This window comes from Neolamprologus brichardi, chromosome 23, assembly GCF_056152115.1.
Source record: "Neolamprologus brichardi isolate AB-2024 chromosome 23, ASM5615211v1, whole genome shotgun sequence".
NCBI classification, from domain to species: Eukaryota; Metazoa; Chordata; class Actinopteri; order Cichliformes; family Cichlidae; genus Neolamprologus; species Neolamprologus brichardi.
In genome coordinates this window covers 37,640,679-37,662,059 of record NC_142125.1, presented here as the reverse complement: position 1 = coordinate 37,662,059, position 21,381 = coordinate 37,640,679, and the positions used below count along the sequence as shown (strand labels likewise).

Sequence of the window (21,381 nt, the reverse complement as noted above, 5' to 3'; positions counted from 1 at the left end):
ACAAAGAAATGCACTGATAAGACGCGTGCGATCGCTGCCGAGATTGTGCGTGTGTCTGTTTCTAGGCTGAGTCCATGATTAGAAGAGGATTCTGGGCTGTTTGTGATGGTTGGGACAACAATGTGGTTCGTGCAGTGTTTCTGCCTCAGAAAATGTACAAACACAAGAGATTTTCTCACTGATGAGGAGGTGAGGGAGTGAAGCTTACCCATGTCCATGCTCTTGGACGCTCTGTTGCGAGGTACGTTGTCCTTAGCATTTTCTGCGTAGAAAGCTTGAGCGGCGCGGGACACCTTCTGAATCTCACTGCAAAACAACAATCAATCGATTAATCGAGTCAAGTCCGAGCTTGTGCCCTGGCACAAAAACAACCAGTCGTAGTAAACAAAATTTGAGAATCACAAACTCAAACAGACGATTCAATTTCCTGCAGTCCAGATGGCATGATTCAATAAAACACCAGCACGCGCCGTCTCCATTCAACTTAAAGGGAAACTACTATATTGATGCCAGACACTTCAGTGGGATAACGTAAACATGCACTGTAACCTTTTAGAGCCAACGAATCACAATCACCCTGACCAGATTTACTTGGATTGACAGATTTGTTCGATTTATTTGACCTTTCATATGATGAAGCAGCACTGAGAGTGATGATTCACAGAGTTCCCACGCTTATATGTGCATTATATTCAGTTCTATTCATATAGCGCCTAATCACAACAGTTGCCTTACATTGTAAGTGAGAGAAAACACCAACAATCAGATGTCCTTTGGCCAAACACTTGGCGACAGAGGGAAGGAAAAACTCCCTTTTAACAGGAAGAAACCCCGGTGCAGAAGGAAGCTTAGGGAGGGGCAGAATTTACACAGTGATAGTATTGTGTTATATAACATTGGGGGTACATGAGCTTCAGTGATTGTAGGGCTGCCACGATTAGTCGACTAGTCACGATTACGTCGACTAATTTAATAGTCGACGCTTCGTTTGAAGCTTTGTAAGATCACAAAAGATGCAGGAATAAGTAGTAGGATTTAAGAGTGTAATAACGGACTGAAACAGAAGATGGCAGCACTGCATGTACAAGGATTTCAGCTGCCGTTAAACCCCAAAGAAGAAGAAAAAGCTCTGTCCCAGAATTCATAGCGCAGCCCAGCTCAGTTGTCAACAATGGCGGCAGCTAGTTAGTTTTAATATTAATCTTATTATTCTTTCTGGGTCACAAAATAAACGTTTAACATATTTTCAGGCGAGAATGTAGCTGTGTTTACCTCAAATATCTGCTCAGTTTATCAAGACACCACATATTTTCAAAAGCGCTCTGATGTTTTCGGAGACGTCTGTTACCCACTAGCTCGATAGCTAGCCGGGGGCAAGGCTAACTAGAGCCCGTGAGAACACCGGACTTCGCTACTCAGGTTAAACATGATATATAAGTCACTTAGATAACTTAAAAATGTTATAGTTTGGCTTTTTTTTAGTATTTTATTTGTTCCTGAGTAAATCAGTTTGGCTGAGATTAAAGTTATAGTTTTTATACAGCTGAATAAACGTCAAGCAGTTGACATATATATATATATATATATATATATATATATACATATACATATATATATATATATATATGTATGTTATATTTTAGATAGCAAGGACTTTATTAAACTTCACTGAAACAATCTGCAAATTTCAATAAAATTTAGTAAACTATCATCTTGTCTTTATTTTTAGCATATACCTTAAACACTTAAAGCTGTAAGCTAATGATAGTTATATAAGAGCAGATGCTGCTGGTGCAATAAGCTGTACGTTTAACGTTCAATGGATGCATGATCTGATAATCGGTGACTAATCGACTATCAAAATAATCGTTTGTGGCAGCCCTAAGTGATTGAATGAAATATACGTCATAATGGATATTTACGGTATTTATGGAGTATTTATTCATAACACTTTGTATCTCTGTGTTTTGAAAAATGCTCTACATATAAAGTTATAAATATTATCATCATCATCATTACAGAAAGGCCCCAGCTAGCCAGCCAGCTTTAGATTTGAACCCAGCAACCTTTTCCTGTGATGTGCCAGTGCTAACAAATGCACAACTATGCCCAAATTATTATGTGATCATTATGGAAAAACACAATTTTAATAACAAGTAAACTGTTGTTGAGTAATCACTGCTCGGCTCCTGCCACATCTTATTTGGGCGCAGTTCAGACTTGGTAACTCCAAAACGTGACATTTTCTTCATTGACATCCGTTCCCTGGGTTGTTTTCTTGTTTGTCACCAGAACACAGCAAAACTTCAGGTCACGGAGTGCAGGCCTGCTCTAATTCTTCTTTCCACAAATCATGATGCTCCCTTCACCATCCATGCTTTCAAGCAGGCATGACCTTTTAGTGTTTTTAGTGTGCAGGGACATTTTTTGTCACATTTGTCCAAAGAATGGTGAAAACTGTGAAGCATCCAGGCGTGCTACAAAATATCTTTGGAGAATTCTGACTGCCTTCAATTTACATTCAATTTTATTAAGTGTTATTCTTATATTGTTTACATACTATAAGATTTTAGGAAGTTGGGTACATTTTTAGTATTATGTGTGTGTTCTTCTTCACCTCGGTGTGATTTTTGCAGGACATCCACTCTGAGTAACCCGAGTCTTAAATTACCGTTACCATGCTTTCATTGCTTTGTCTAGCTTCATATATCTTCCTGATGCTATGCTAAAGTCCTGTAGCAATCTGGGTAGCACTTTCTAGATCACTGTTTACAGAGAGGGGCAATCCTACTGGACGACCTTACATTAGGTTTTCATTTTAGTTTAGTCGGATGGAATTTTTAAATGATGATCAGACCACTTCTTTTTAATCCAAAACACAAAAATCAGTATTTGATTTGAGGCTCAACACCGCCCCAAAACAAAGGGGCGATCTACTTATGCAATTGAGTGCTTTGTCTAGAGCTTCAAATCAAAACTTATGTCTACATCCACCGAATATAGAAAAGCATGGGGAAGGGGAGAGATCTCTTTTTTGTTTTTCAAGGGCCCTGACAGCCTGCTGGCAGAACATCTCCTTAGCAGGTAATCCTAATGAAGCAGGTAGGAAATTGGCGTTTCACATAAATTTCCTGTGTTTCTGTTCTCAGTGTGTCAGCCAACTGTACAGCAGGATACTAACAGAAATATTACAGCTCTTGCTGAGCCCATGAACTCCTACAGAATTTATTCCATTATGCTATCAGCATATAATTGGTTTTGCGTGATGCAAATAGGCTACTGCAATTAGACAATATAGTCTAAATAATGCATATTCACAATGTAATATTTAATGTAATGGCTCTACTTTATCTCATAACACAGAGGGCCATATTAAGAGCGCCATTAGAACATAATAACTCTGTAAGCCTATGTGTGGAGTTTAATAGAGGGTTGATTATGAAGTATTCTATGCAGTGTGTGTGTGTTTTAATGGGGTGGGGTACCTGTTGGATGAAGGGTTTAGCAAAAACTCTCTGTTCATTTCCTCCACAGTGCCAGGGGAGGGCGGCGGGGGGAAGTCTTGCTGCTCGTCGTCGTTGCCGTAGTGACCATAGCTGTCATTGGCGACCGCAGCAGGAGATGGAGCTGAGCAGAAATGAAAAAAAGTAAAACATTTTTTAAAAAACAACAACAACAACACAGATTTTGTTTATCAGGATGAATCAAAGCTTTTCTCAGGTTGTTTGTTCATAGCTTTCACTTTGATTTTTGCTGGAGACGATATCAAAAATAACTCTGCCCGAATTAACTCCAGCATCAATCCTGAACGACAAAAGCTTAATAAACGATGAGCGGCAGCACACAATCCCGAGATCTAATTTTAGAAGCTGTATACTTCTAAATATTATCAATCAGTGGTGACAAGGCGCGTCACATATTTAATTACAGGCGCGATGAAAAATAGCGCGTCCTTCGATTGAGGATCGATACTGACGATGAAGAGCTCAGCATTACGTCAAAAATAGAGGCAAACTAAAATACACACACAACAATCGTTTGTAACTTATTTGAAACACTTCCTGACGCATTTCCATAAACTGTAAACCCCCAAGAGTTTATCGCACTGTAAACTCTTTTGTGTTGAAATCCACCCTCGTCGTGAAACTCCACTACTGTTCCACTGTGACGGAGGGCCGACAGTGAGAAAAAACATCCCGGGCTTCCCATGGGGGTGAGGGAGTGGGAGACGAGGGAGAAAGAGATAAAGAATGAATTTAAAACAGTTTGTTAGTCCTTTTTTTCCCCTTTTCTTTAACACAACAGCACGCATGCCGCACAATATCCCGTATGCAAATCTGGCCCACTCAGGAGCTTTTGCATCAGGGTAATGATTCCAAGGTCAGATCTTTTGCACATGAAAAGCAAGCGGCGCGTTCAGAAAAACACAGTTAATGACTTCCCTTTCTCCTGCTAAAAATATGCAGGGGCGAGAGTGAGGAGAGATCCAAAGACAGAGCCGGGGAAAGATGTGACAAATTTGTAATGCGGTGCTATAAAATGCTCAGGGTGGCTGCTACAGTGACCTAAAAAACACTATGGTATCAGGAGCCTTGGCTGGATGTCACGCTGTGCAGTGATGGCAAATACACACACACACACGTAAATAAGCTAACGCGAATACACACACACAAACAAACATACTGTGTGTACATTCTCAGCTGCAGATAAGGGGAGTACACAAACACTCTAAGCCTAATGTTGACTATCTGACAGTTCAAATGGACAAACAGCGTGCAGTTGTGTGCTCACCACTTCCAGATTTGCTGTGTGTGTAGTTGTTCGGCGTAGCTGGAGTGTGACTCGCACCATTCATGGTGGACTCAGTGTTCGGAGCTCTGGTGGGTCCTGAAGGTCTCTGGTGTGAATCGTGGCTTCGAACGTCCTGTCAGCAAAGAGGGAGAAGAAGAGAAACTCTGAAAATGGTTGTCAGGTTTCAGATGCAAGAAAATGTGTTTCTTTTATTACGCAGTAATGAATGAGTCTCTTTTATTTCACAAGTACACAAGCATCAAATTTATAGCCTGTTAACTGAATCCTGCTTTCAAAGGTATACTGTCTTTGTGTTTTGGCATGCTGGAGGCATGCTCTTGAAGACGTACACGTTTTTGTCTACTGGTGTCAAACCAGTAAAGCAGTCTGGTTCGTTTGGTCAATAGGACAATAATAAATTGTCGATCTTTAATCTTAAATGTCACCACAATGTGGGGAAGGTGCACAGCAGGCTCCAGGACAGATTTATCAGCTTGAGCACATCGTAAGGGGCAGTTGTGAAACAAAAGTGCAAACGACCAGCAAAATGCACAATGATCTGATCCCTCCAACCACTTCCTGATATGAACGTAACCACCAATCGTGGTGTAAACGTTAACAAGAACCGATGTGCAACGAGTATGTACCAGGAAAATATGTAACCAGTGCTTGATGTGCGGTCCTTAGCTCGTCCTGCATCCTTCTGCAAGTCGAAACAGAGTCAATATATTTGCTAGAGAAATCTAGCACTAGACTGTCAACAAACATTTATTTATTTATTTATTTATCTAACAACTGCAAACAGCTGTTGTGACCAACTGGTCACCCCACGGTTGAGAGTTCAACACCCTCAACCTCGGTATGTCTTGTGAAGACAGTACGGCGTCTCAGGTCGTCTCCTAAGTGCTTTACATCATATTTGTCTGAACAACCCTTTTCTGTGCCTGCTTATAAGTACAGGTCCTTTTCCACTTCTCTTACCTATGGTGTGCCACAAGGCTCTGTTTCGAAGCCCTTAGTGATTCTGTTATATCTGCTCCATCTGCAGCACTTTCAGGACACTTGTTATCACAGCTACACATTTAGTTATATATCTCCATTAAGTCTCAAGGTGTTTCTAAGCTACAGATCTTGCAGAGGTGCTTTGACTCTATTAAAAGGATGGGTGACATTATTTTCCAACTTAATAAAGAAAAAACAGAAGTCCTCGTTTGTGCCCCTGACAGATTTATGTCTAAGGTAATGGAAACTCTCGATGGCTTCGCCATAGTTGCCAAATCTTTTTCCTGTGGAGTAACCCGACTTTTACTTTGGAAGTTCATATCTCAGGTTTGCTCTTGCTTTTAATCAGTTATGAAATATTGCCATGTTAACTCATATCGAGTTACACTCTGAACTGAAATTGTTATTCATGCATTTTTCATCACATCTGGATTATTGCAATTAATTGTTCACTTATCTAAGCAAACACTCAGGGGAACATTTGCAGGTTGTTCAGTGACTCACGTCACGCTGTTTTTGACCAAACCTGCTGGTCCAATTTAAATTTCTAATCTTCTCAACTTGATGCAAAATCCACACAAAGAAATGGACCATTAAGTGACCATTAAGAGATGTGGAAACTCAGATGTCCTAAATGATCCCTAAAAGATACCCTGTAATATTACACTGTAGTTACTCTTTCTTTGACTCCTGTTTGGATAAGAAAAATACACTCCCCTGAATAACTGCTCTTTTTCTATCTAATGTATATATATATATATGTACACACATCTATCATGAATGCAATCTCTTGACAGTTTGCCAATGGAGCAGGGATTTCATTGAAGTTTTGCTACTGTCTCCAAGCAAAATGACAAACTAATAGGAAAAAAGAGTGGTTTCAAACTGCACAAAACTAAAGCAGCAAGGAAACATCGCCTGGGATCATTTTTATGAAGGAAATCCTACAAATGAAAAATCAAATGTGAATTTTCCCGAGCCAAGAGCAAGTGCAGTCAAGTCCAAGTCAACAGCAAAAAGGGCGGATTTGCAACAATCTTCTTGCAGTTCACTCACTTCTTGCAACTAATGGATTACAATTCAGATCAGATGGTAATACTAGATCAGGGCTCGGAGGAAATGTGAACAGACTAAAACAATCCTCTGAGGATCAGATGTGCAGTGGAGTTTAATAAACATAAAAAAGAATTCTGGTTGATCAAAAGTGAGGAAGAAATATGTCACTGATGGAGACTCAGCTGTGACCAGGTCATAATGTTTTCCAGCTGAAGTATTTCCTAACTTTGATACAGAAGATGCTAGCTTCGCTAACAAAATTAGCAAACCTACACATTTAGATACACTTCTGAGAGTCCTTATTAGAAAAAATGAGTAACTGCAGTGGAAAATCATGTGATACCATTCATGGGTGCACTGAAAACACAATAATTAAGATAATCCTGAAAGTGCTGACAGGCACATTATCAAACAGCCATCCAGAACTACAAAGGACCCTCACCCCGCAGCTGGAGACAGGGACTAGCAACGGTGATGGGAATCAGTGCTGCTGGCGGATGAAAGAAGCCTGCTTTGGTCAAAGAGATGGGCGCTACAGCTGTCAAACACACACACAGCAAGCAAAAGCAGACACCGACACACATGTATTTAAGCGAAATAAAAAAAAAAACAGGCTTAAGACTCGGCGTACAATAATGAAAGGTGTTCCAGCAGCTTTCTGATATCAAAGTGTTGGGTGGGGTGCATTCACAATGTCACACAGTCCCTGGGGTATCATTAGTAGCTACCATACATCTTAATATGTCACAACATCACAGCTGTCAATCACACTGAGCTCGTATATGGGTGCCGTATGAATGTGCACACAAAGTTGTGACAGTTTTTCAGCATCTGTCACTAACATAAATCCCATCATTGCTGCCCATCTGCCCGACCGTCCGTCTATCCATCCATCCCTTGGCCTGCGGTTTGCCTCGGGCTTTTAAAGCTGCCTGGCAGACAGGCAGTCAGATATCTTAATCCCACAACAATAAGTAAACAGGGGTGTGGGGGATCTGTCTTTGCAGACAGTCTTAACCTACAGCTGCATAGAAAAGGCTTCAGAGAGGCTTAGTCCTGCCTCAGCCTACCGCGTCACCCACCCAACCCTCTTATCAATTGGCTAGACGTGGAGAGCAACGGAGGAACAGAAACCGTTCCGCCAATTACGATCCCTTTTTCACTGTTTATCAGTCTGCTTAGCCTTATAAATGCTTAGATACCTACGGTAGGTCGTCACATGCTTCCTCAAATATGATGCAAAGTTACATCAGAAAAAACGCAAATGTCAAACTCATGCTTGCACTAGAGAGAAAAATTACTAGCTTTATAAATCTCCTGTGTATGTTTACTTACATCTGTCAAAAACATTTAAAACCCTACATATCCATGCTGAGAATACCTACAACATCCAATTACATCTGACTACAAGTTTGAGTAAATCAGAACCTAGGCAAGTCCAGCGATTCATTATTTAAACCTAAACAATGAAATACAACATCTGGGTGTGTTTAAAGCAAAAAAGCCATTCTTAGATGTAACAAGGTAAATGTAGCAGTTTATCATGTTTAGGACTTAAGGCCCTATAATCCAGTGCTCACCCAAAGCCAGCTCCAGACAGAGGCGGGGATGCTGACGGGGGTCAGGGCGTTTCGTTTTAGGAGCCGTTTGTTTAATCAAAAGACCAGACTGGCTGTTAAGCGGTGAGACGAGAAGGACTATGCAGATAAATACTGAACTTTGAACTGTGTTTGATAGCTTTTATCCAAAGGCTTGGATTGATAACAAAGATGCACACGCGCGCGCTGGGACGAGGCATAGACGAGATGTAAATGCCACAATGTGCAGGTCAATGGCAATCAGCCCATGAAGTCTCCCTCTGTGTCACGCAGTCTCACCAAGCTGCTGTGAAGTGTGTTTTGAAGCTTTTGGAGTAAACGTTTGTGTCAAGTTCAGCTTTTTTGATCCACGAACTTGAGCTGCTTTTTAAGATGAACATAACCTTTTTGCATCCTGTGATTCAAGAATCTTTTAGTTTGCTTCAACAAACAAGTCCTCTAAACTCTCTGCACAGAAAACCATTTGGTATTAAAAAGTGTTGCACTGTAACGTACTTTTCGTTGCATATTTAATTAAATGACTTGTTAGTGACTATGAACATGACCTGTTAGTTCATCGCAATAGGCGATGCCATAGTGTATATTTAAAAAAAACTGAAAAAAACATGACTGAATTAAAATCAAATGGAAATATTTATATCATTATATAGTTGGTGCACGTCTGAATGGTTGATTTGGCAGATTTGTATTTATTTATTTATTTATTTTAACACCAGATTTAATTCTTAACGTGATTTGTGTCTTCTGGGATTAAATTTGTCAATTTATTTTTAAAAATGAAATTAAAAGTTAAAATTATGAAGCGCATATTGTAAAACATTTAATAATAATTGATAATATACATGATATATATGCTGTATGATGTAGATTTTTCTATGTTACAGCTTTAAACAAAATGTATATTAAAATATGTCTTTAAAAATGTATTATAAATATATTTATTTTATTTATAATAAAATATTTCATATATTTTAATAAATAAACGTAATAAAACAAAAATGTAGAGTCGTGTAATTTATGTTAATATTGAGAATTTTAAGTTGCTCAATTCTGAGGAAACACCTTCGTTTATGCATGAAGGAACAAGGACTAAAACACAGACAGAAAAGAGACACCAAGCCCAAAACAGGGGGAAGAGGGAAATTTAATAAATAAGAGCAGAGCCAAAAAGAGGAAAGCTGCTGAAAACCCAACAGGAAAAACAGGCATGCAGGAGGCTTCACACTAGCTTTATTTAAACAGAGGAGAAACACGCAGGTGAGACAGGAAAGCAAGAGTACATCCTCTTAAAAACATGGAAAATAAAAAGGAAGACTTCACACAGACAAAGTAGCGGGTTTAACAGAAAAAGAGAGCTAAGTTTAGTGATTTAAACCAATGCGACAGAGAGGAGAGTCAGACGCAGTGATGAATTTAGTACTGCATCGAGCTATGAGTCACTTTTTAAAAGGGGAACAAAATGGTGTGGCAGTTAGCGGTGCTGGCAAAGGGAAAGCTCTCAGATAGATGAATCTGCTTCCAAACCACTGATGGCTAAAACTGTGCTGTAGTCACACAAAGAGCAAAAATATTCTCCCCATAATTTCATTGGTGGTAATGCTCATAACGTTACACAGATAAAAATGAATATTTTCCCAAAGTGCTTTGCTTTCATTTCAATTCCTTAATTTTCAGTTAAATCTTTTTTGTGTGCATGAGATCATCCACACACTTAAGACTCAGTCAGAGCTGAAAGTATCGTCTGGTCAGAGACTGATTGTGAATGCAGTTATGCGAGTGTGCGTCCACATAGCTGTCTGCAGATCTGTGTGCGTTTCTGTTACTCTGACCGCGAGTGGGCATCTTGCTGTGCGTAGGCGAGTCCCCGTACATCTGCTCTGCCATCGCTCGGATGTTTTCGGCGTAACTGTTACTCTCGTGGTCGTGGAGATCATCCAGCGTGCGGCTACGCGTGCGCCTGCCCTCGTGGCCGCGCGTGTCCACGTGACGCCGCGCGTTGCCCTGAGAGTCGGCCACGCTGTGACCGCATGCGTTATCGAGCGTGCCGTGGGCGTGCGCGCCCGTGAGCGTTTGGCCGCATTCGCACCTTTCCCCGTTTAGATTCCCCTCTGTCGGCTTGTTTGAGCTGCGCACTGTTTGGCGGTGCTGTGCGTACTCGCCGTCATCATGGCCGCACTCGTTATCCCTTTGTCTGAACCCAAATGTGTAACTGCTACACCCGTGAGTGTGGCTAAATCCATAGGTGTATCTGGTGTGCGTCTCCCCTGGCCTCTGTGCGTAACGCTGCCTGTGGCTCGGAGGCAGCGGCTCGGTCGCCCGCCGCCTCAGCGAGGGGAGGAAAAAAGACGAGGAGCGGCGAGGCGGAGATGGCTGCGATTGGTGGCGGCCGTCACCCGTTCGTACCTGATTGCTGGAGCCGGCTTGAATGTTGGGTTGATGGTTGGTGGCATTCCCCATCTGCAAAGCAAAATAAAGTCATTTTGGCACATTTACAGCGACTGAAGTGGCACAAAGCATATCGAAGGCCTCCTACATAAACAACAGTTATCTGCTGCTTCTTGTTTGGGTGTCAACTTAAACTTAAAGCTGTAAAAATCGCCTACCTTTTCTCTGGGTTGATTTTTTATTTTGCGTGAAAAAAAGCTGTCACGAGAATGTAGCTTATGCAGTCTTAACAGCCAAACAAATCACACAGCATGACAGTCGCACGGGGAGCCTTTATTTTCATTATTTCTATCCAAATGTGTTTATGAGAAGCACTTCTCTACGATGACTGAGCTGAGGGGCTTTCTGAATACTGGAAAAGGTTTTGTTTGTCACAGGAAAAAAAGAAAAAGAAAGAAAGAACACCATCTGTGTCACTCCACAATCAATTTAACTGGGTTTTGTAAAAAGATTTAGTACTTCAGCCTGATTTCACATTGCCAACCCACTTACTGTTTACTGTATAAGCAGCACTTTTTTTTTAAGTGTAAGCCTCAAATGATGACAACATGAGAGAAAAAAATCATCCTAAAGCGAATTATATGTTTAATTGATTCTGCTGTCAAAACTGTGGCAGCTGCTTATGATGTGAATAATCTTTGAACGTATAAGGGTGTGCAGAGGATTTCATAATGCAGCAGGCATTCCCTAATGTACCCGAATTCATCCAGCCCGACTCTGGGAATCTAAAACTTTTATTTAGCTCATAAGGAAACATGAAGAAACCTGCAAAAGTTTTGGAATAAACGGGCGTACTCATCGCCTTGGATATTTTCTGGATTAAAGAGTTGAAAAAGACTGATTTCTGCAGGACTGTATCAAGATAGAGCCGTCGTGGCTCCTTCCAAGCCACTGATGTGAACCTCTCTGCTCTTTCCAAGGCTTCAGACTCCAAAGACCTCCGAAATTACGCCTGAGCACTTCCGTGGCCTAAAAACGTCACTGCTTTCCATCAGTTACGTTTTTTTTTTATTAACAGCAACATCTTAGTTGGCGATGAAGCTCTCGCTTTCTGAAATACAGCTCTCAAAAAAAAATCCCACGATGCCACAGAAGTTGGCTCTGGGATGAGAAAAACAAAGCTTGCTGTACCTGCTTGGGCGCTCGGAGAACAACCACCTGGATGGTGCCTCTGGTGTTTCCTTCCGACGACATGGACCGCCTCAGGCCCTCCATGGCGGCGTTGTTGGAGCGCCCGAGCAGCGATTCGCCGTTCACCGCTATCATCTGATCGTTTATACACAAACGGCCATCCTGTAGGGAGAAGACGACCGTTAGGTGCGCTTTAAGAGAAAACCTGAACGTGTCCTTTGCGGTCAAACTTTATTTACTCAATTTAAGTAAAATAATAAAATGAGATCAAAGTGAGCAGAGTGCAAAAAGATTAAAACGCACTAGAATGGGTACTGATAAAGTTTTAAAAGTAAGGGAGAGAAATTTGGAGAGGTATAAAGTGTGTGTGGGTGTGTGACAGAGAGGCCGAGTGGGAAAGAAGAAAATGGAAGAAGGAGGTAGGCAAGAAAATTGTAGAGTTAGCAATCTACTGAGAGCGAGAGAGCCATGATAAATACATAGAGCAGCTAATGGAATAGCCTCCGTGGGCACTAAATCACTTCTAAGTGTTTTAAATAGCAGCCTCTTGTAGAGAGGCAACACAGAATAGTGCCCTGGAGGGAGGGAGGGAGGGAGGGAGGGAGGGAGGGAAATGAACGATCCAGTGAGGGAGAAGGAGAGAGAGGGGATCAAATGAAGACAGTGATGCAAAAAGGCAATAAATGAAAGAAAATACAAGACGACACAGGGAGAGACTCCTGGAGTGTGTGTGAGAAAGTCTGAAGATCCCATTATGGTCAGTGCTGCCCTTTGACCCCACCACATTAACAAGGCACCGTTTAGGCTGACCTCAAAAATGACACCACACACATGTACGCGCACACCCAGAAACACAGAGTTTAAGGCCTGGCATCAAATTCAAGGATGGCATCAAAAATTGATGCTTATCCCAAATACGGCAGACGTCTGTGATATTCCCATTAATTCCTTCATTCTCCATGTAAGCAGCTGCAGCACGCTACATGTAAATTTAATTTGTTTTCTCAGCATACTCTTTGAAATGATCGTGTGACAGGATTAGGGGTAAAGTCAAAGAACTTTCTTTTTTTTATATATATATATATATATATATATATATATATATATATATATAAAATTGAGGCCCCCGGCCTGACACCCCTCCTCCCAGCCTAAAACTATTTAATGGAAATAGGTTAGATCTCGCCACGTCTCTTCCTCATCTCCTCCTTTTCTGTGCCTGCTGTGTGATGATGTGTGTGTGTCAGTCAGGCTCAGGGGACGCCCGGGTTCCCTCCTCTGCACCGGCCTGCCGCTGCAAACTCTCATCAGGCCCCTTAGCTGCTTTTCATTAGCATGAATCGACGTCGAGGAGGAGACACACGCACACATACAGTATCTACTCTTACGCGCTGCGTTCCTGCTGAGTGTCTACACTTTTCAATTTTCTTTTTCTCCTCTTATTCCGCCTCTTTGCGTCGCTCTCTCGTTCGATACAGCTCATCTCTTCCTTCTCAGATTCCCTCCCTTCTTGCACTCGTTCACCCGCTGTCTTCTTTCATTAGGCTCCTTCCCTCCGTTCCTCGCTGCTGTCTGTCTCTCCTGCCTCGCCACTCTGTCCCAGAGACCAGTTTCGCAGCCAGCCGCAGATCTTACGACGACATTCTGTCGGAGCGCTATCCGCATCGGCAGATGAAAACTACTTCTGAAGGCACTTTTGGGAGCCGCTGTCTGGCCTGCCTGATCCCAGAACAGCTATTTATCTACAACGGCACACTCGTCTTTGCGCCTCCTTGTCGTGCAGAACAGATCTGGGGGCAGCGACGAGAGGCGCAAAGACTTGTGACATTTGCTGGCGGCCACAGATTGAGGCCAAGCAGAGGAGTCTCCAAAGTGCTGAAATAGGATGTTTTTTTTCCTGATGCACTCACAACTTGAAGTGAGCACTGAGTGATATAGATAAGACTGCTGCAGTGCTTATGTGACAAGGCCACTTGGGGTCAATGGGTGTCAAAGGTTAAGGGAAACCAAGAGGGGGCGGGGTTGGAAGCAGAGAATGACAGGAAATGACAGAGAAAGACATCAGAAAAAAGGGGAAATAGAGCGACTAAATACAACTAGATGAAACAAAAAGAAAGAAAATAAGAACAATCCCCATGGCATTTCTTCTCTGTACCTTGGAGAAACAAAAACTGAATAAAATGATCAATCAAAGAAGCCTGAACAGTTTAAGTCTGAGAACAAATTGCAGATCGATTCCTAACCTATAAATCCCTCAGGAGCTGTTTCTGCTTAGAACAGGGGAAATATTCGCTCATTTCACTGCTTCAAATGACAATTAAAATGCCTTTTTTGTTCTGGTGAGATGGATTTTGTTTTTTAAAGAAACATGTCAACATACAGGTCTTCTTCATGGAGTTACTGTCCTGTAAAAATATAGTTTTTCACAGGACTCTATGCAGTCCTGTGAAAAACTAAGTACACTCCATGATTCAGTGACTTGCAGAACTACCTTTAGCAGCAATAAGTTGAAGTGATTGTTTTCTCCGTCTCTCACATCACTGTGAACTTTGGCCTGCTCTCCTTTACAGCGTTGGTTTGGGGGACTTTATTTATGCACAGCTCTCTTAAGGTCACACCAAAGCACTTTAATCAGGTCTGAGTTGGACCGCTTCATTGTAGGTTTTTCTGCTTGGGGTCATTGTCCTGTTATATCACTGAAATTCAGTTATCAGACAGGTGGCCTCATTCAACTTCTAGAATAATTTGTTATGACTTTAATGACTGCAAGGTGCCCAGGGCTGCAAAACAAGCCCAAATCATCACCCCTCAACCATCGTGGGTTCACCATTCTACCCAAGGATGCTGCGGCACGCAGAGTGAAAGAGCCAGGCATCGAACCACCAACCTTCCAATTAGCAGCCTATCCTTTCTGCCTCCTCTTTTCCATCAGTACTTTGAGTCTTGTGGTTTCCTCAGACGCAACTTTGGAAACTTAAACCATTTTTAGAGAGAAGAGGCTTTCTCCTGGGAACCCTTCCAAACAAGCCATACTTATTCAATTAGGTTTAGCAAGAGTTTCCATAATGAAATTACTAATAAAATGAATAGCCTTTTAAAATGAGTAATAGGTCAGAGGGTTGGTTGAATATTTGAAATACTAAGTTAATAGTTATAGATGACTGAAATACTGAAAGTTATCCAGATCCAGTTTAAAATACAGTGACATGAATGCGAAAGGTGTTGGAAGAGTTTGTGAGGGTTACGTCAGCTGAAACAGGCTGGGAACCATTTGTTAACAATTACACTGAGCTCACAAAGCTGTCTGTTAGCCCCCAAGCACTGGGTGGGTGGGTGTATGGATGGATGGAAGGAAGGAAGGAAGGATGAAAGGATGGATGGATGTTACATAAAAGTGGGATCTAAAGGCCTGAAAACATGGATGTGTCTATTTCCTACCTTATAAGCAGCCCCTCCATGAATGATTGACTTGATGAAGATTCCCAGGTCCTCTCCGGTCTCCCTGGACTTGTTCCCCTTTAGGCTGACCCCCAGGCCGGCCGAGCCCGTTTCATTGAGCGGGATCTCGTACATCAGCTGCTCCCTGCCATCCTCCATCACCCGAATGCTCGAGTCCTCCCCTTTCTGAAAAACCGAGTAAAGAACAGAGGCTCAGCTGTTATGTAAAACACTATAATCTGTTCACACACCTAGAGCATACTTTACATGATAACTGCTGAGTGTGATAGCTGATGAGTGAGGCAGGAGCACCATACCCAGCTGAACTGACTGATAAGGCATGTACCTACAGCACAGTGCACCGACTATACTCAACACCACGAAAAAAGGAGGAGTGAGAGATGGATTAAAGAGATGGAAGGCAGCTGTGGGGAGTGAAAAAAGACAGAGAAAAGGAAAGGAGACGACAGGAGTGTGTGTTGTGTACTGGAAAGACAGATGAAGGTGTAGCGAGAAAAATAAGCACGCTACTGTAGAGAGGTTATTCCATTTGGAGATGAAAGGCGTAGACGGAGAGCAAGCCATTTCTAAAGGAAACATAATAACCTTTTCATACCTCCTCCTGGAGCCCTGTGGGGGAGGAAGGGGAAGGAGAGGAGAGGAGGAGGGGAGAGGATGGTGGCGCAGAGGAGCATTTAAAAGTAATAACCCGTCCCTGAGGTATATCCACTTCTTCTCTCATTCACCCCCCCACCTCGTTACATTTCGTCCTAATCGCTCAATCTCACTATACGTCCCTCCCTTCTCCACCTGCGGGTTCTTTCCTCTACTTTCTGCCGCTCTTTTTTTCCCTACACCTTTTCACATCCGCCACCCCACGCCCACACCCACCCTGCTGCCATTTAATGTGAGGAAAATGACCAACAGCGGCACTGCTCCAAAAATGAGACGAGGGGGAGAGAGAAAGCAAGGGAGAAAGAGGCGACGGAAAGAGAGAAAAGGAAAATGTCTGTCATTAGAGGACGGCATAATGGAGAGCACGCAAAAGGGAAAATGCCAGGTTCAGACAGCCAGGGGGAAAAAGAAAGAAAGAGAGCCTGCGGAGGGGAGTCGCCTCAACACCACTTCACTCCCAAGCTTTATTTTTTTGGAGAAAAGAGATGGAAGGTTAAGAAGTGTATACGCTTGTGCTACACATCTCTCTCTCTCTCTTTTTATTCTTGCTCGGGTTGAGGCAGAAAGTATGCGAGAGGTTTCAAAAAACTACGGCAGAGACAATAGGCGCTTTAAAGTCAGCTCTGACTCATAAGATAAGTAAATGTCAGATTGGATTTTGTTAGGAACATGCATATACATTATCACCGCCACGCCAGTTGTCACAGCTTTAAAGATCTGAGTACCCACGGCAGGATTGCGGGAGCCTTACATCACACACCTTCAGTGAAGCAGGAATCCATGTTCACATTCCCCTCTCATCGTGGCACAGTGCTGAAGGATGTGGGAGTCAAATATGTCCTCAAGTATAATTTTAGCGAGAGAAAAAGAAAAATTCACTCTTCCTGACTCGCTGTGATCCTCCAGACCTGCAACCAAGTCTCCCCCCTTGTCGGCGCTGCTTTGTCTGGGCGCTTAATTAAAACAACAGCCTGTTAAAGCCTTCGAGCCTGGAGGGATAGTCAGCTCCAAAGAGAGAGTCAAACCTCTCGACTAAGTGATGGGAAATGAGGGAAACCTAGAAGGCCGTCTGCGTGGTAGCAAAGAGATCCGATACACTGTGCTTGGTCAGTTCTATAAAAAGTGTCACCTATTTTCAGGTGCTCAAATTCAGCTTACTTGTAGGCTGCTTTACAAAGAGGTGTTATCAAGTTCTTCTTCTTTTTTAATTAAAAGTGTTATAGCTCTGGGACAACCTGAGAGAAACACCTGTAACAAATACAGCATCACACAAACAAAGATGAGCTCAGTTGGAGGAGGGTTTCAAAGTGGCATGCACTGTACAGTACAGCAAACCTAGAGCATTTATAGTTTCATCACAATAGATATATAAAGAAGAATCAGACAGAGGTGGGAATTAATAAGCATTTGCATCCTGTGTCGTCTTTGGAAAAAGAAATAGTCAGCACTTTTTTTCCATGTGAATATACGATGGCTGCCTTTGATTTCATCCTTATTTGTTTCTCATCTTCTTCCAGTTATCCAGTTCAGAGGGGCTGGAGTCTATCCCATCTGTCACGATGAAAGGTATGCACTGGATGCACTCGCACTCAGACTTACAGCCAATGTAAATCACCAGTTAACTTGACACGCATGTGTTTGGATGGTGGGAGGAAGCTGACTTGACTCTTGACTTGATGAAGTAAATACTGCCCACCCCTGCAGAGGACCGGGTGGGCAAGATGACTGGGATTTATTCAGCTCATTTTCATTGTACGTCACCAAGTTACAACGGCAGTCATCTCGAGGCCAAAAACCCCACAACAATATAGACATTAGGAACCCAACAATCCAGTATGAGCAAGAGATCTGCAACAGTAGGTGGAAAAAATGGAGTGGGAGTCGAGAGAAGAGCGCAGGGAGGTGACTAACAAACGAGACAAAGCACAAACTTTGGCAGAGAGACGACAAAGTTGAAGACAATAGCAGCACATGCACAGGAGAGGAAAGTGGAGGTAGCTTAGCAGCCCGAGCCTATAACCTGATCCAGATGATAAGATATAACGAGGCCCGATCATCCAGGACTTTGTATGTGAGGAAAAGGATTTGAAGGATTTGAAATTCCACTCTGGATTTTACAGGGAGCCAACGAATGAGACAGCGCCGTCTTTCCAGTCCCTGTTAGTGCTCTCACTACAACTATTAGCAAACCCCAGTAATAAGGACTTGCTTCTTATCAAACTGCAATGTCCCTAATTCAGGTCAGGTCTCTCACACCTCATTTTCCAGTCTTGAAAACAGAGGTTAAAGAAACCTCAGTTCAAAAATGTTAAAGACCCTCCTCAGAGTAATATGGATTACCCCAGTACTGCCCTCATCTCCCCGGTGAGGTCAGGAGCGCTCCTTTTCCTATCACACGGAAAATTCCGTTTTCAGTGCACGTGCACTGAAAATTTCCAGTTTCGACTCTTATCACATCATTTTCTTGCATGAAGTAAACTTTAAGGTGAGTTAGAAACATTTCTCATTCTGATGGGCCAACAGCTCGCTGGTGTCAAACTCTGCACATAAATCAGGCTGCACTCAAATGACAGTATGTAAAAATTAGAGTTAAGAGGAGACTTCAAATCAGATTTAGGGTCATTTCTGCATTTTCATTTTACACTCTGGCCTACAGAGGTACCCCAATCTGCACAAGACGTTCAAAAATGAAACGATAGCTTTATCGTTACACATCTTTAACTCATAATCAGTTCCACGATACGAATAACGAGCAAAACCCAACCTTCAAAAGTCACAGAATCTATTTTCTGCTCGAGTATAATTTGAGATTTTCAGTCGGGGCTTATTTTTATCAACAAGGCATTTCAGAGTGCTGCTACTCAAAACCAGGCATTACAAAGACAATCTGCTTCTTCCTGCTTGAGAGACACTTGAGAAGACTCAGGTGGCAACCTGGGAGGTTTTAAATACCTCTGTGATCTAACTGCAGTAACACACGAGGTGAAGGTGGACACATCAGAGCACAGCAGGCTCTTGGAAAAAAGACACTGAGAAGTTATTAAAACAACATGCTTATTTATTCTAACTCACTGCTTATTTATATTTATTTACACAACCAAGTGATTCTCAGTAGTGGTCCGATCACGCAAACCCACTCCCACACATCGCTAATATCCCCGCTAATGCCCGTTCCTTGGGGGCAAATTGCATCCTCCAGGCGAGTGGGGCCCCTTGCCGCTCCCCTCCGCTGTTAGCCCTCAGCAATGGATCTTTAACAAGCTTTTAGTCAGGAGTGAGGCCACCCTCTTCAACACCCAAATGAGGAGACAAAAAGGAGCTTTTTCTTACCCCGGGGTGGGAGGCAAAGAGGAGATGAGGGGAGGAGGAGGGGTGACACACGGCGATTACACACAGAGCCTTTTGTCGCTGAGGATTTCTAAATGGGGGGTTTCAAAGCGGGGGGATTAGCGGTGAGAGCGACATTCAATTAAGATGCGATCTCGCCGCGCTTGACGCCGACGATGGAGCTGCCAATTAATCGCCTTAATGTCTCGCCTCCTCGCCGCTTTACACCTTTACCTCACAATGAAGAGAAAGGAAAATAAAAAATGACTGATTGGGGGATAATTCTGGAACGGCGTGAAGAGCTCCAGACAGGGAAAATAAAAAGAGAAGGAAGAATGACGGGATGTGTACAAATAAAAAGAAGACAGCCAAAGAGGCCAAGTTGATGAAAAAGACGACAGCAACACAGCAAAGTTATTTTTCTCCTCACAACCTCCTTTTTCCTGTGAGCTGGCCCTGGCCTTGCTGGCAGGAGTGGGTCAGCCATGTGCAGAGTGACCCCCCCATCCTGTCCTTGGCATGACAAACACACACTTTCTCTCACGCACACATATATATATATCATGCTCTTGACAAAAACCCGCTTAAAACAGAAAAAACATTACAAAGCAACTCTCTAATCTCCGCCCCGAAACAAAACGAGGCCCCGCGAAATAATGAGCGCGCCGAGCGGAGGAGATGCAGAAATGCTGACAGGAATGAAACTGTGATTAGAAGTTATCACTTTTTAATTACTCAGAGAGTGCGCGCTGGTGCAGGAGATGGGGTAGAAAATCGACGGCTTTTTTGTATCCTAATAAGGAGGCTAATTCACACGCTTTATTGTTATTCTTTTGACTAAAAGAGACCAGCATGCCTCCCAGCGCTGCTGAGCGCTTTCACAGAACCGCACGCTGCTCATGAAACATCAGTAACTCCCCTCCCTCCATTGAAACTAATCAATCAGCAGTTCAGCCAGTTCCTCTAAAAGTCTACTTTACTTGTACAAGCGAGATAAAACAGACTATATGAGCACCGGAGGAGAGAATCTTATGGGTTGGCAGCGGTCGCACGGGGAGTATAAAAACTAGACTTGCAGTGTCATGCTTCGCTTCAACTTGCTGTGCCACCAAGTGCCTGCTCTGCTGAAGTGCCCCTTGGCAAAACACTGGACCCTGATCAGCTGCTCCACAGCTGGTTTGACCTCTAACCTCCCGTGTGCCTCAGTCAAGGCCTTACTTGTTTAGTTTCAATTAAATCTAATAAATTTTTATGCTTACATATGTGCAGCCTCCTGAAAGTAATGAATTCTACCAAATTTCACAAAGTCATTGAAGTTCTGGCACAAAGTGAGCACCGCATTAGGTCAGTGAGGCCTGATAGACCGACAGATCAGCTGCTCTCAGTGTCAGCCCACATCAGCTGATGGATCAGCTGAAAGCATCCTACTGACTAATTGCATGGTTGCACGGATAATTTTGAAAAAGGCGTTTTCGTCTAAAAACGCTCTGCGTCCACACTATCGACGTTCCTGTAGTGCGCACGCGTGAAACTTAAGACTATTTGACCTGCGTCATTTCCGTCTGCCGTTTGTTTACTTTCCGGCTCTTTGACACGTCGAGGAGGAACGTCGAGGTTTATCTGGAGCATCTGGAGCTACGTACAAACTGTTATAAATCTTTAATAGGGCTGTAAAAATTGAGAGCAAACAGAACAACTGCTGTACAATGCCGTCCACCTTAGTTGAATTGGTCACATGACTGCATCATATGACTAAAAGGCGTCATTGTTTTCAAAAGCCTCTGTTTTTGCAGTCTAAATTTCAAATCCACTTTGGAGAGCGTTTTCAAAAAGCTCAGTTTTCCTTAACCAAAAACGCAGCTTCAGTGTGCACGAAAGGCCAACACGGAGAGAAAAAGATGCGTTTTCAAAGGAAAAC

General features: G+C 42.8%; 1 protein-coding gene across 1 annotated transcript in view; it reads right to left on the bottom strand.

Moving 5' to 3' along the window:
- Window positions 1–21,381, bottom strand: part of pard3ba (par-3 family cell polarity regulator beta a) — a 205,305-nt gene that overhangs the window by 102,703 nt on the left and 81,221 nt on the right. Inside the window, exons 11-16 of the mRNA XM_087836160.1 lie at window positions 15,462–15,647; window positions 12,024–12,185; window positions 10,851–10,904; window positions 4,792–4,924; window positions 3,486–3,627; window positions 209–306 (exon numbers count right to left, since the gene is read on the bottom strand). Of these exons, the coding sequence (XP_087692286.1) occupies window positions 209–306; window positions 3,486–3,627; window positions 4,792–4,924; window positions 10,851–10,904; window positions 12,024–12,185; window positions 15,462–15,647 (775 nt within the window). The remainder of the gene's footprint in view (window positions 1–208; window positions 307–3,485; window positions 3,628–4,791; window positions 4,925–10,850; window positions 10,905–12,023; window positions 12,186–15,461; window positions 15,648–21,381) is intronic.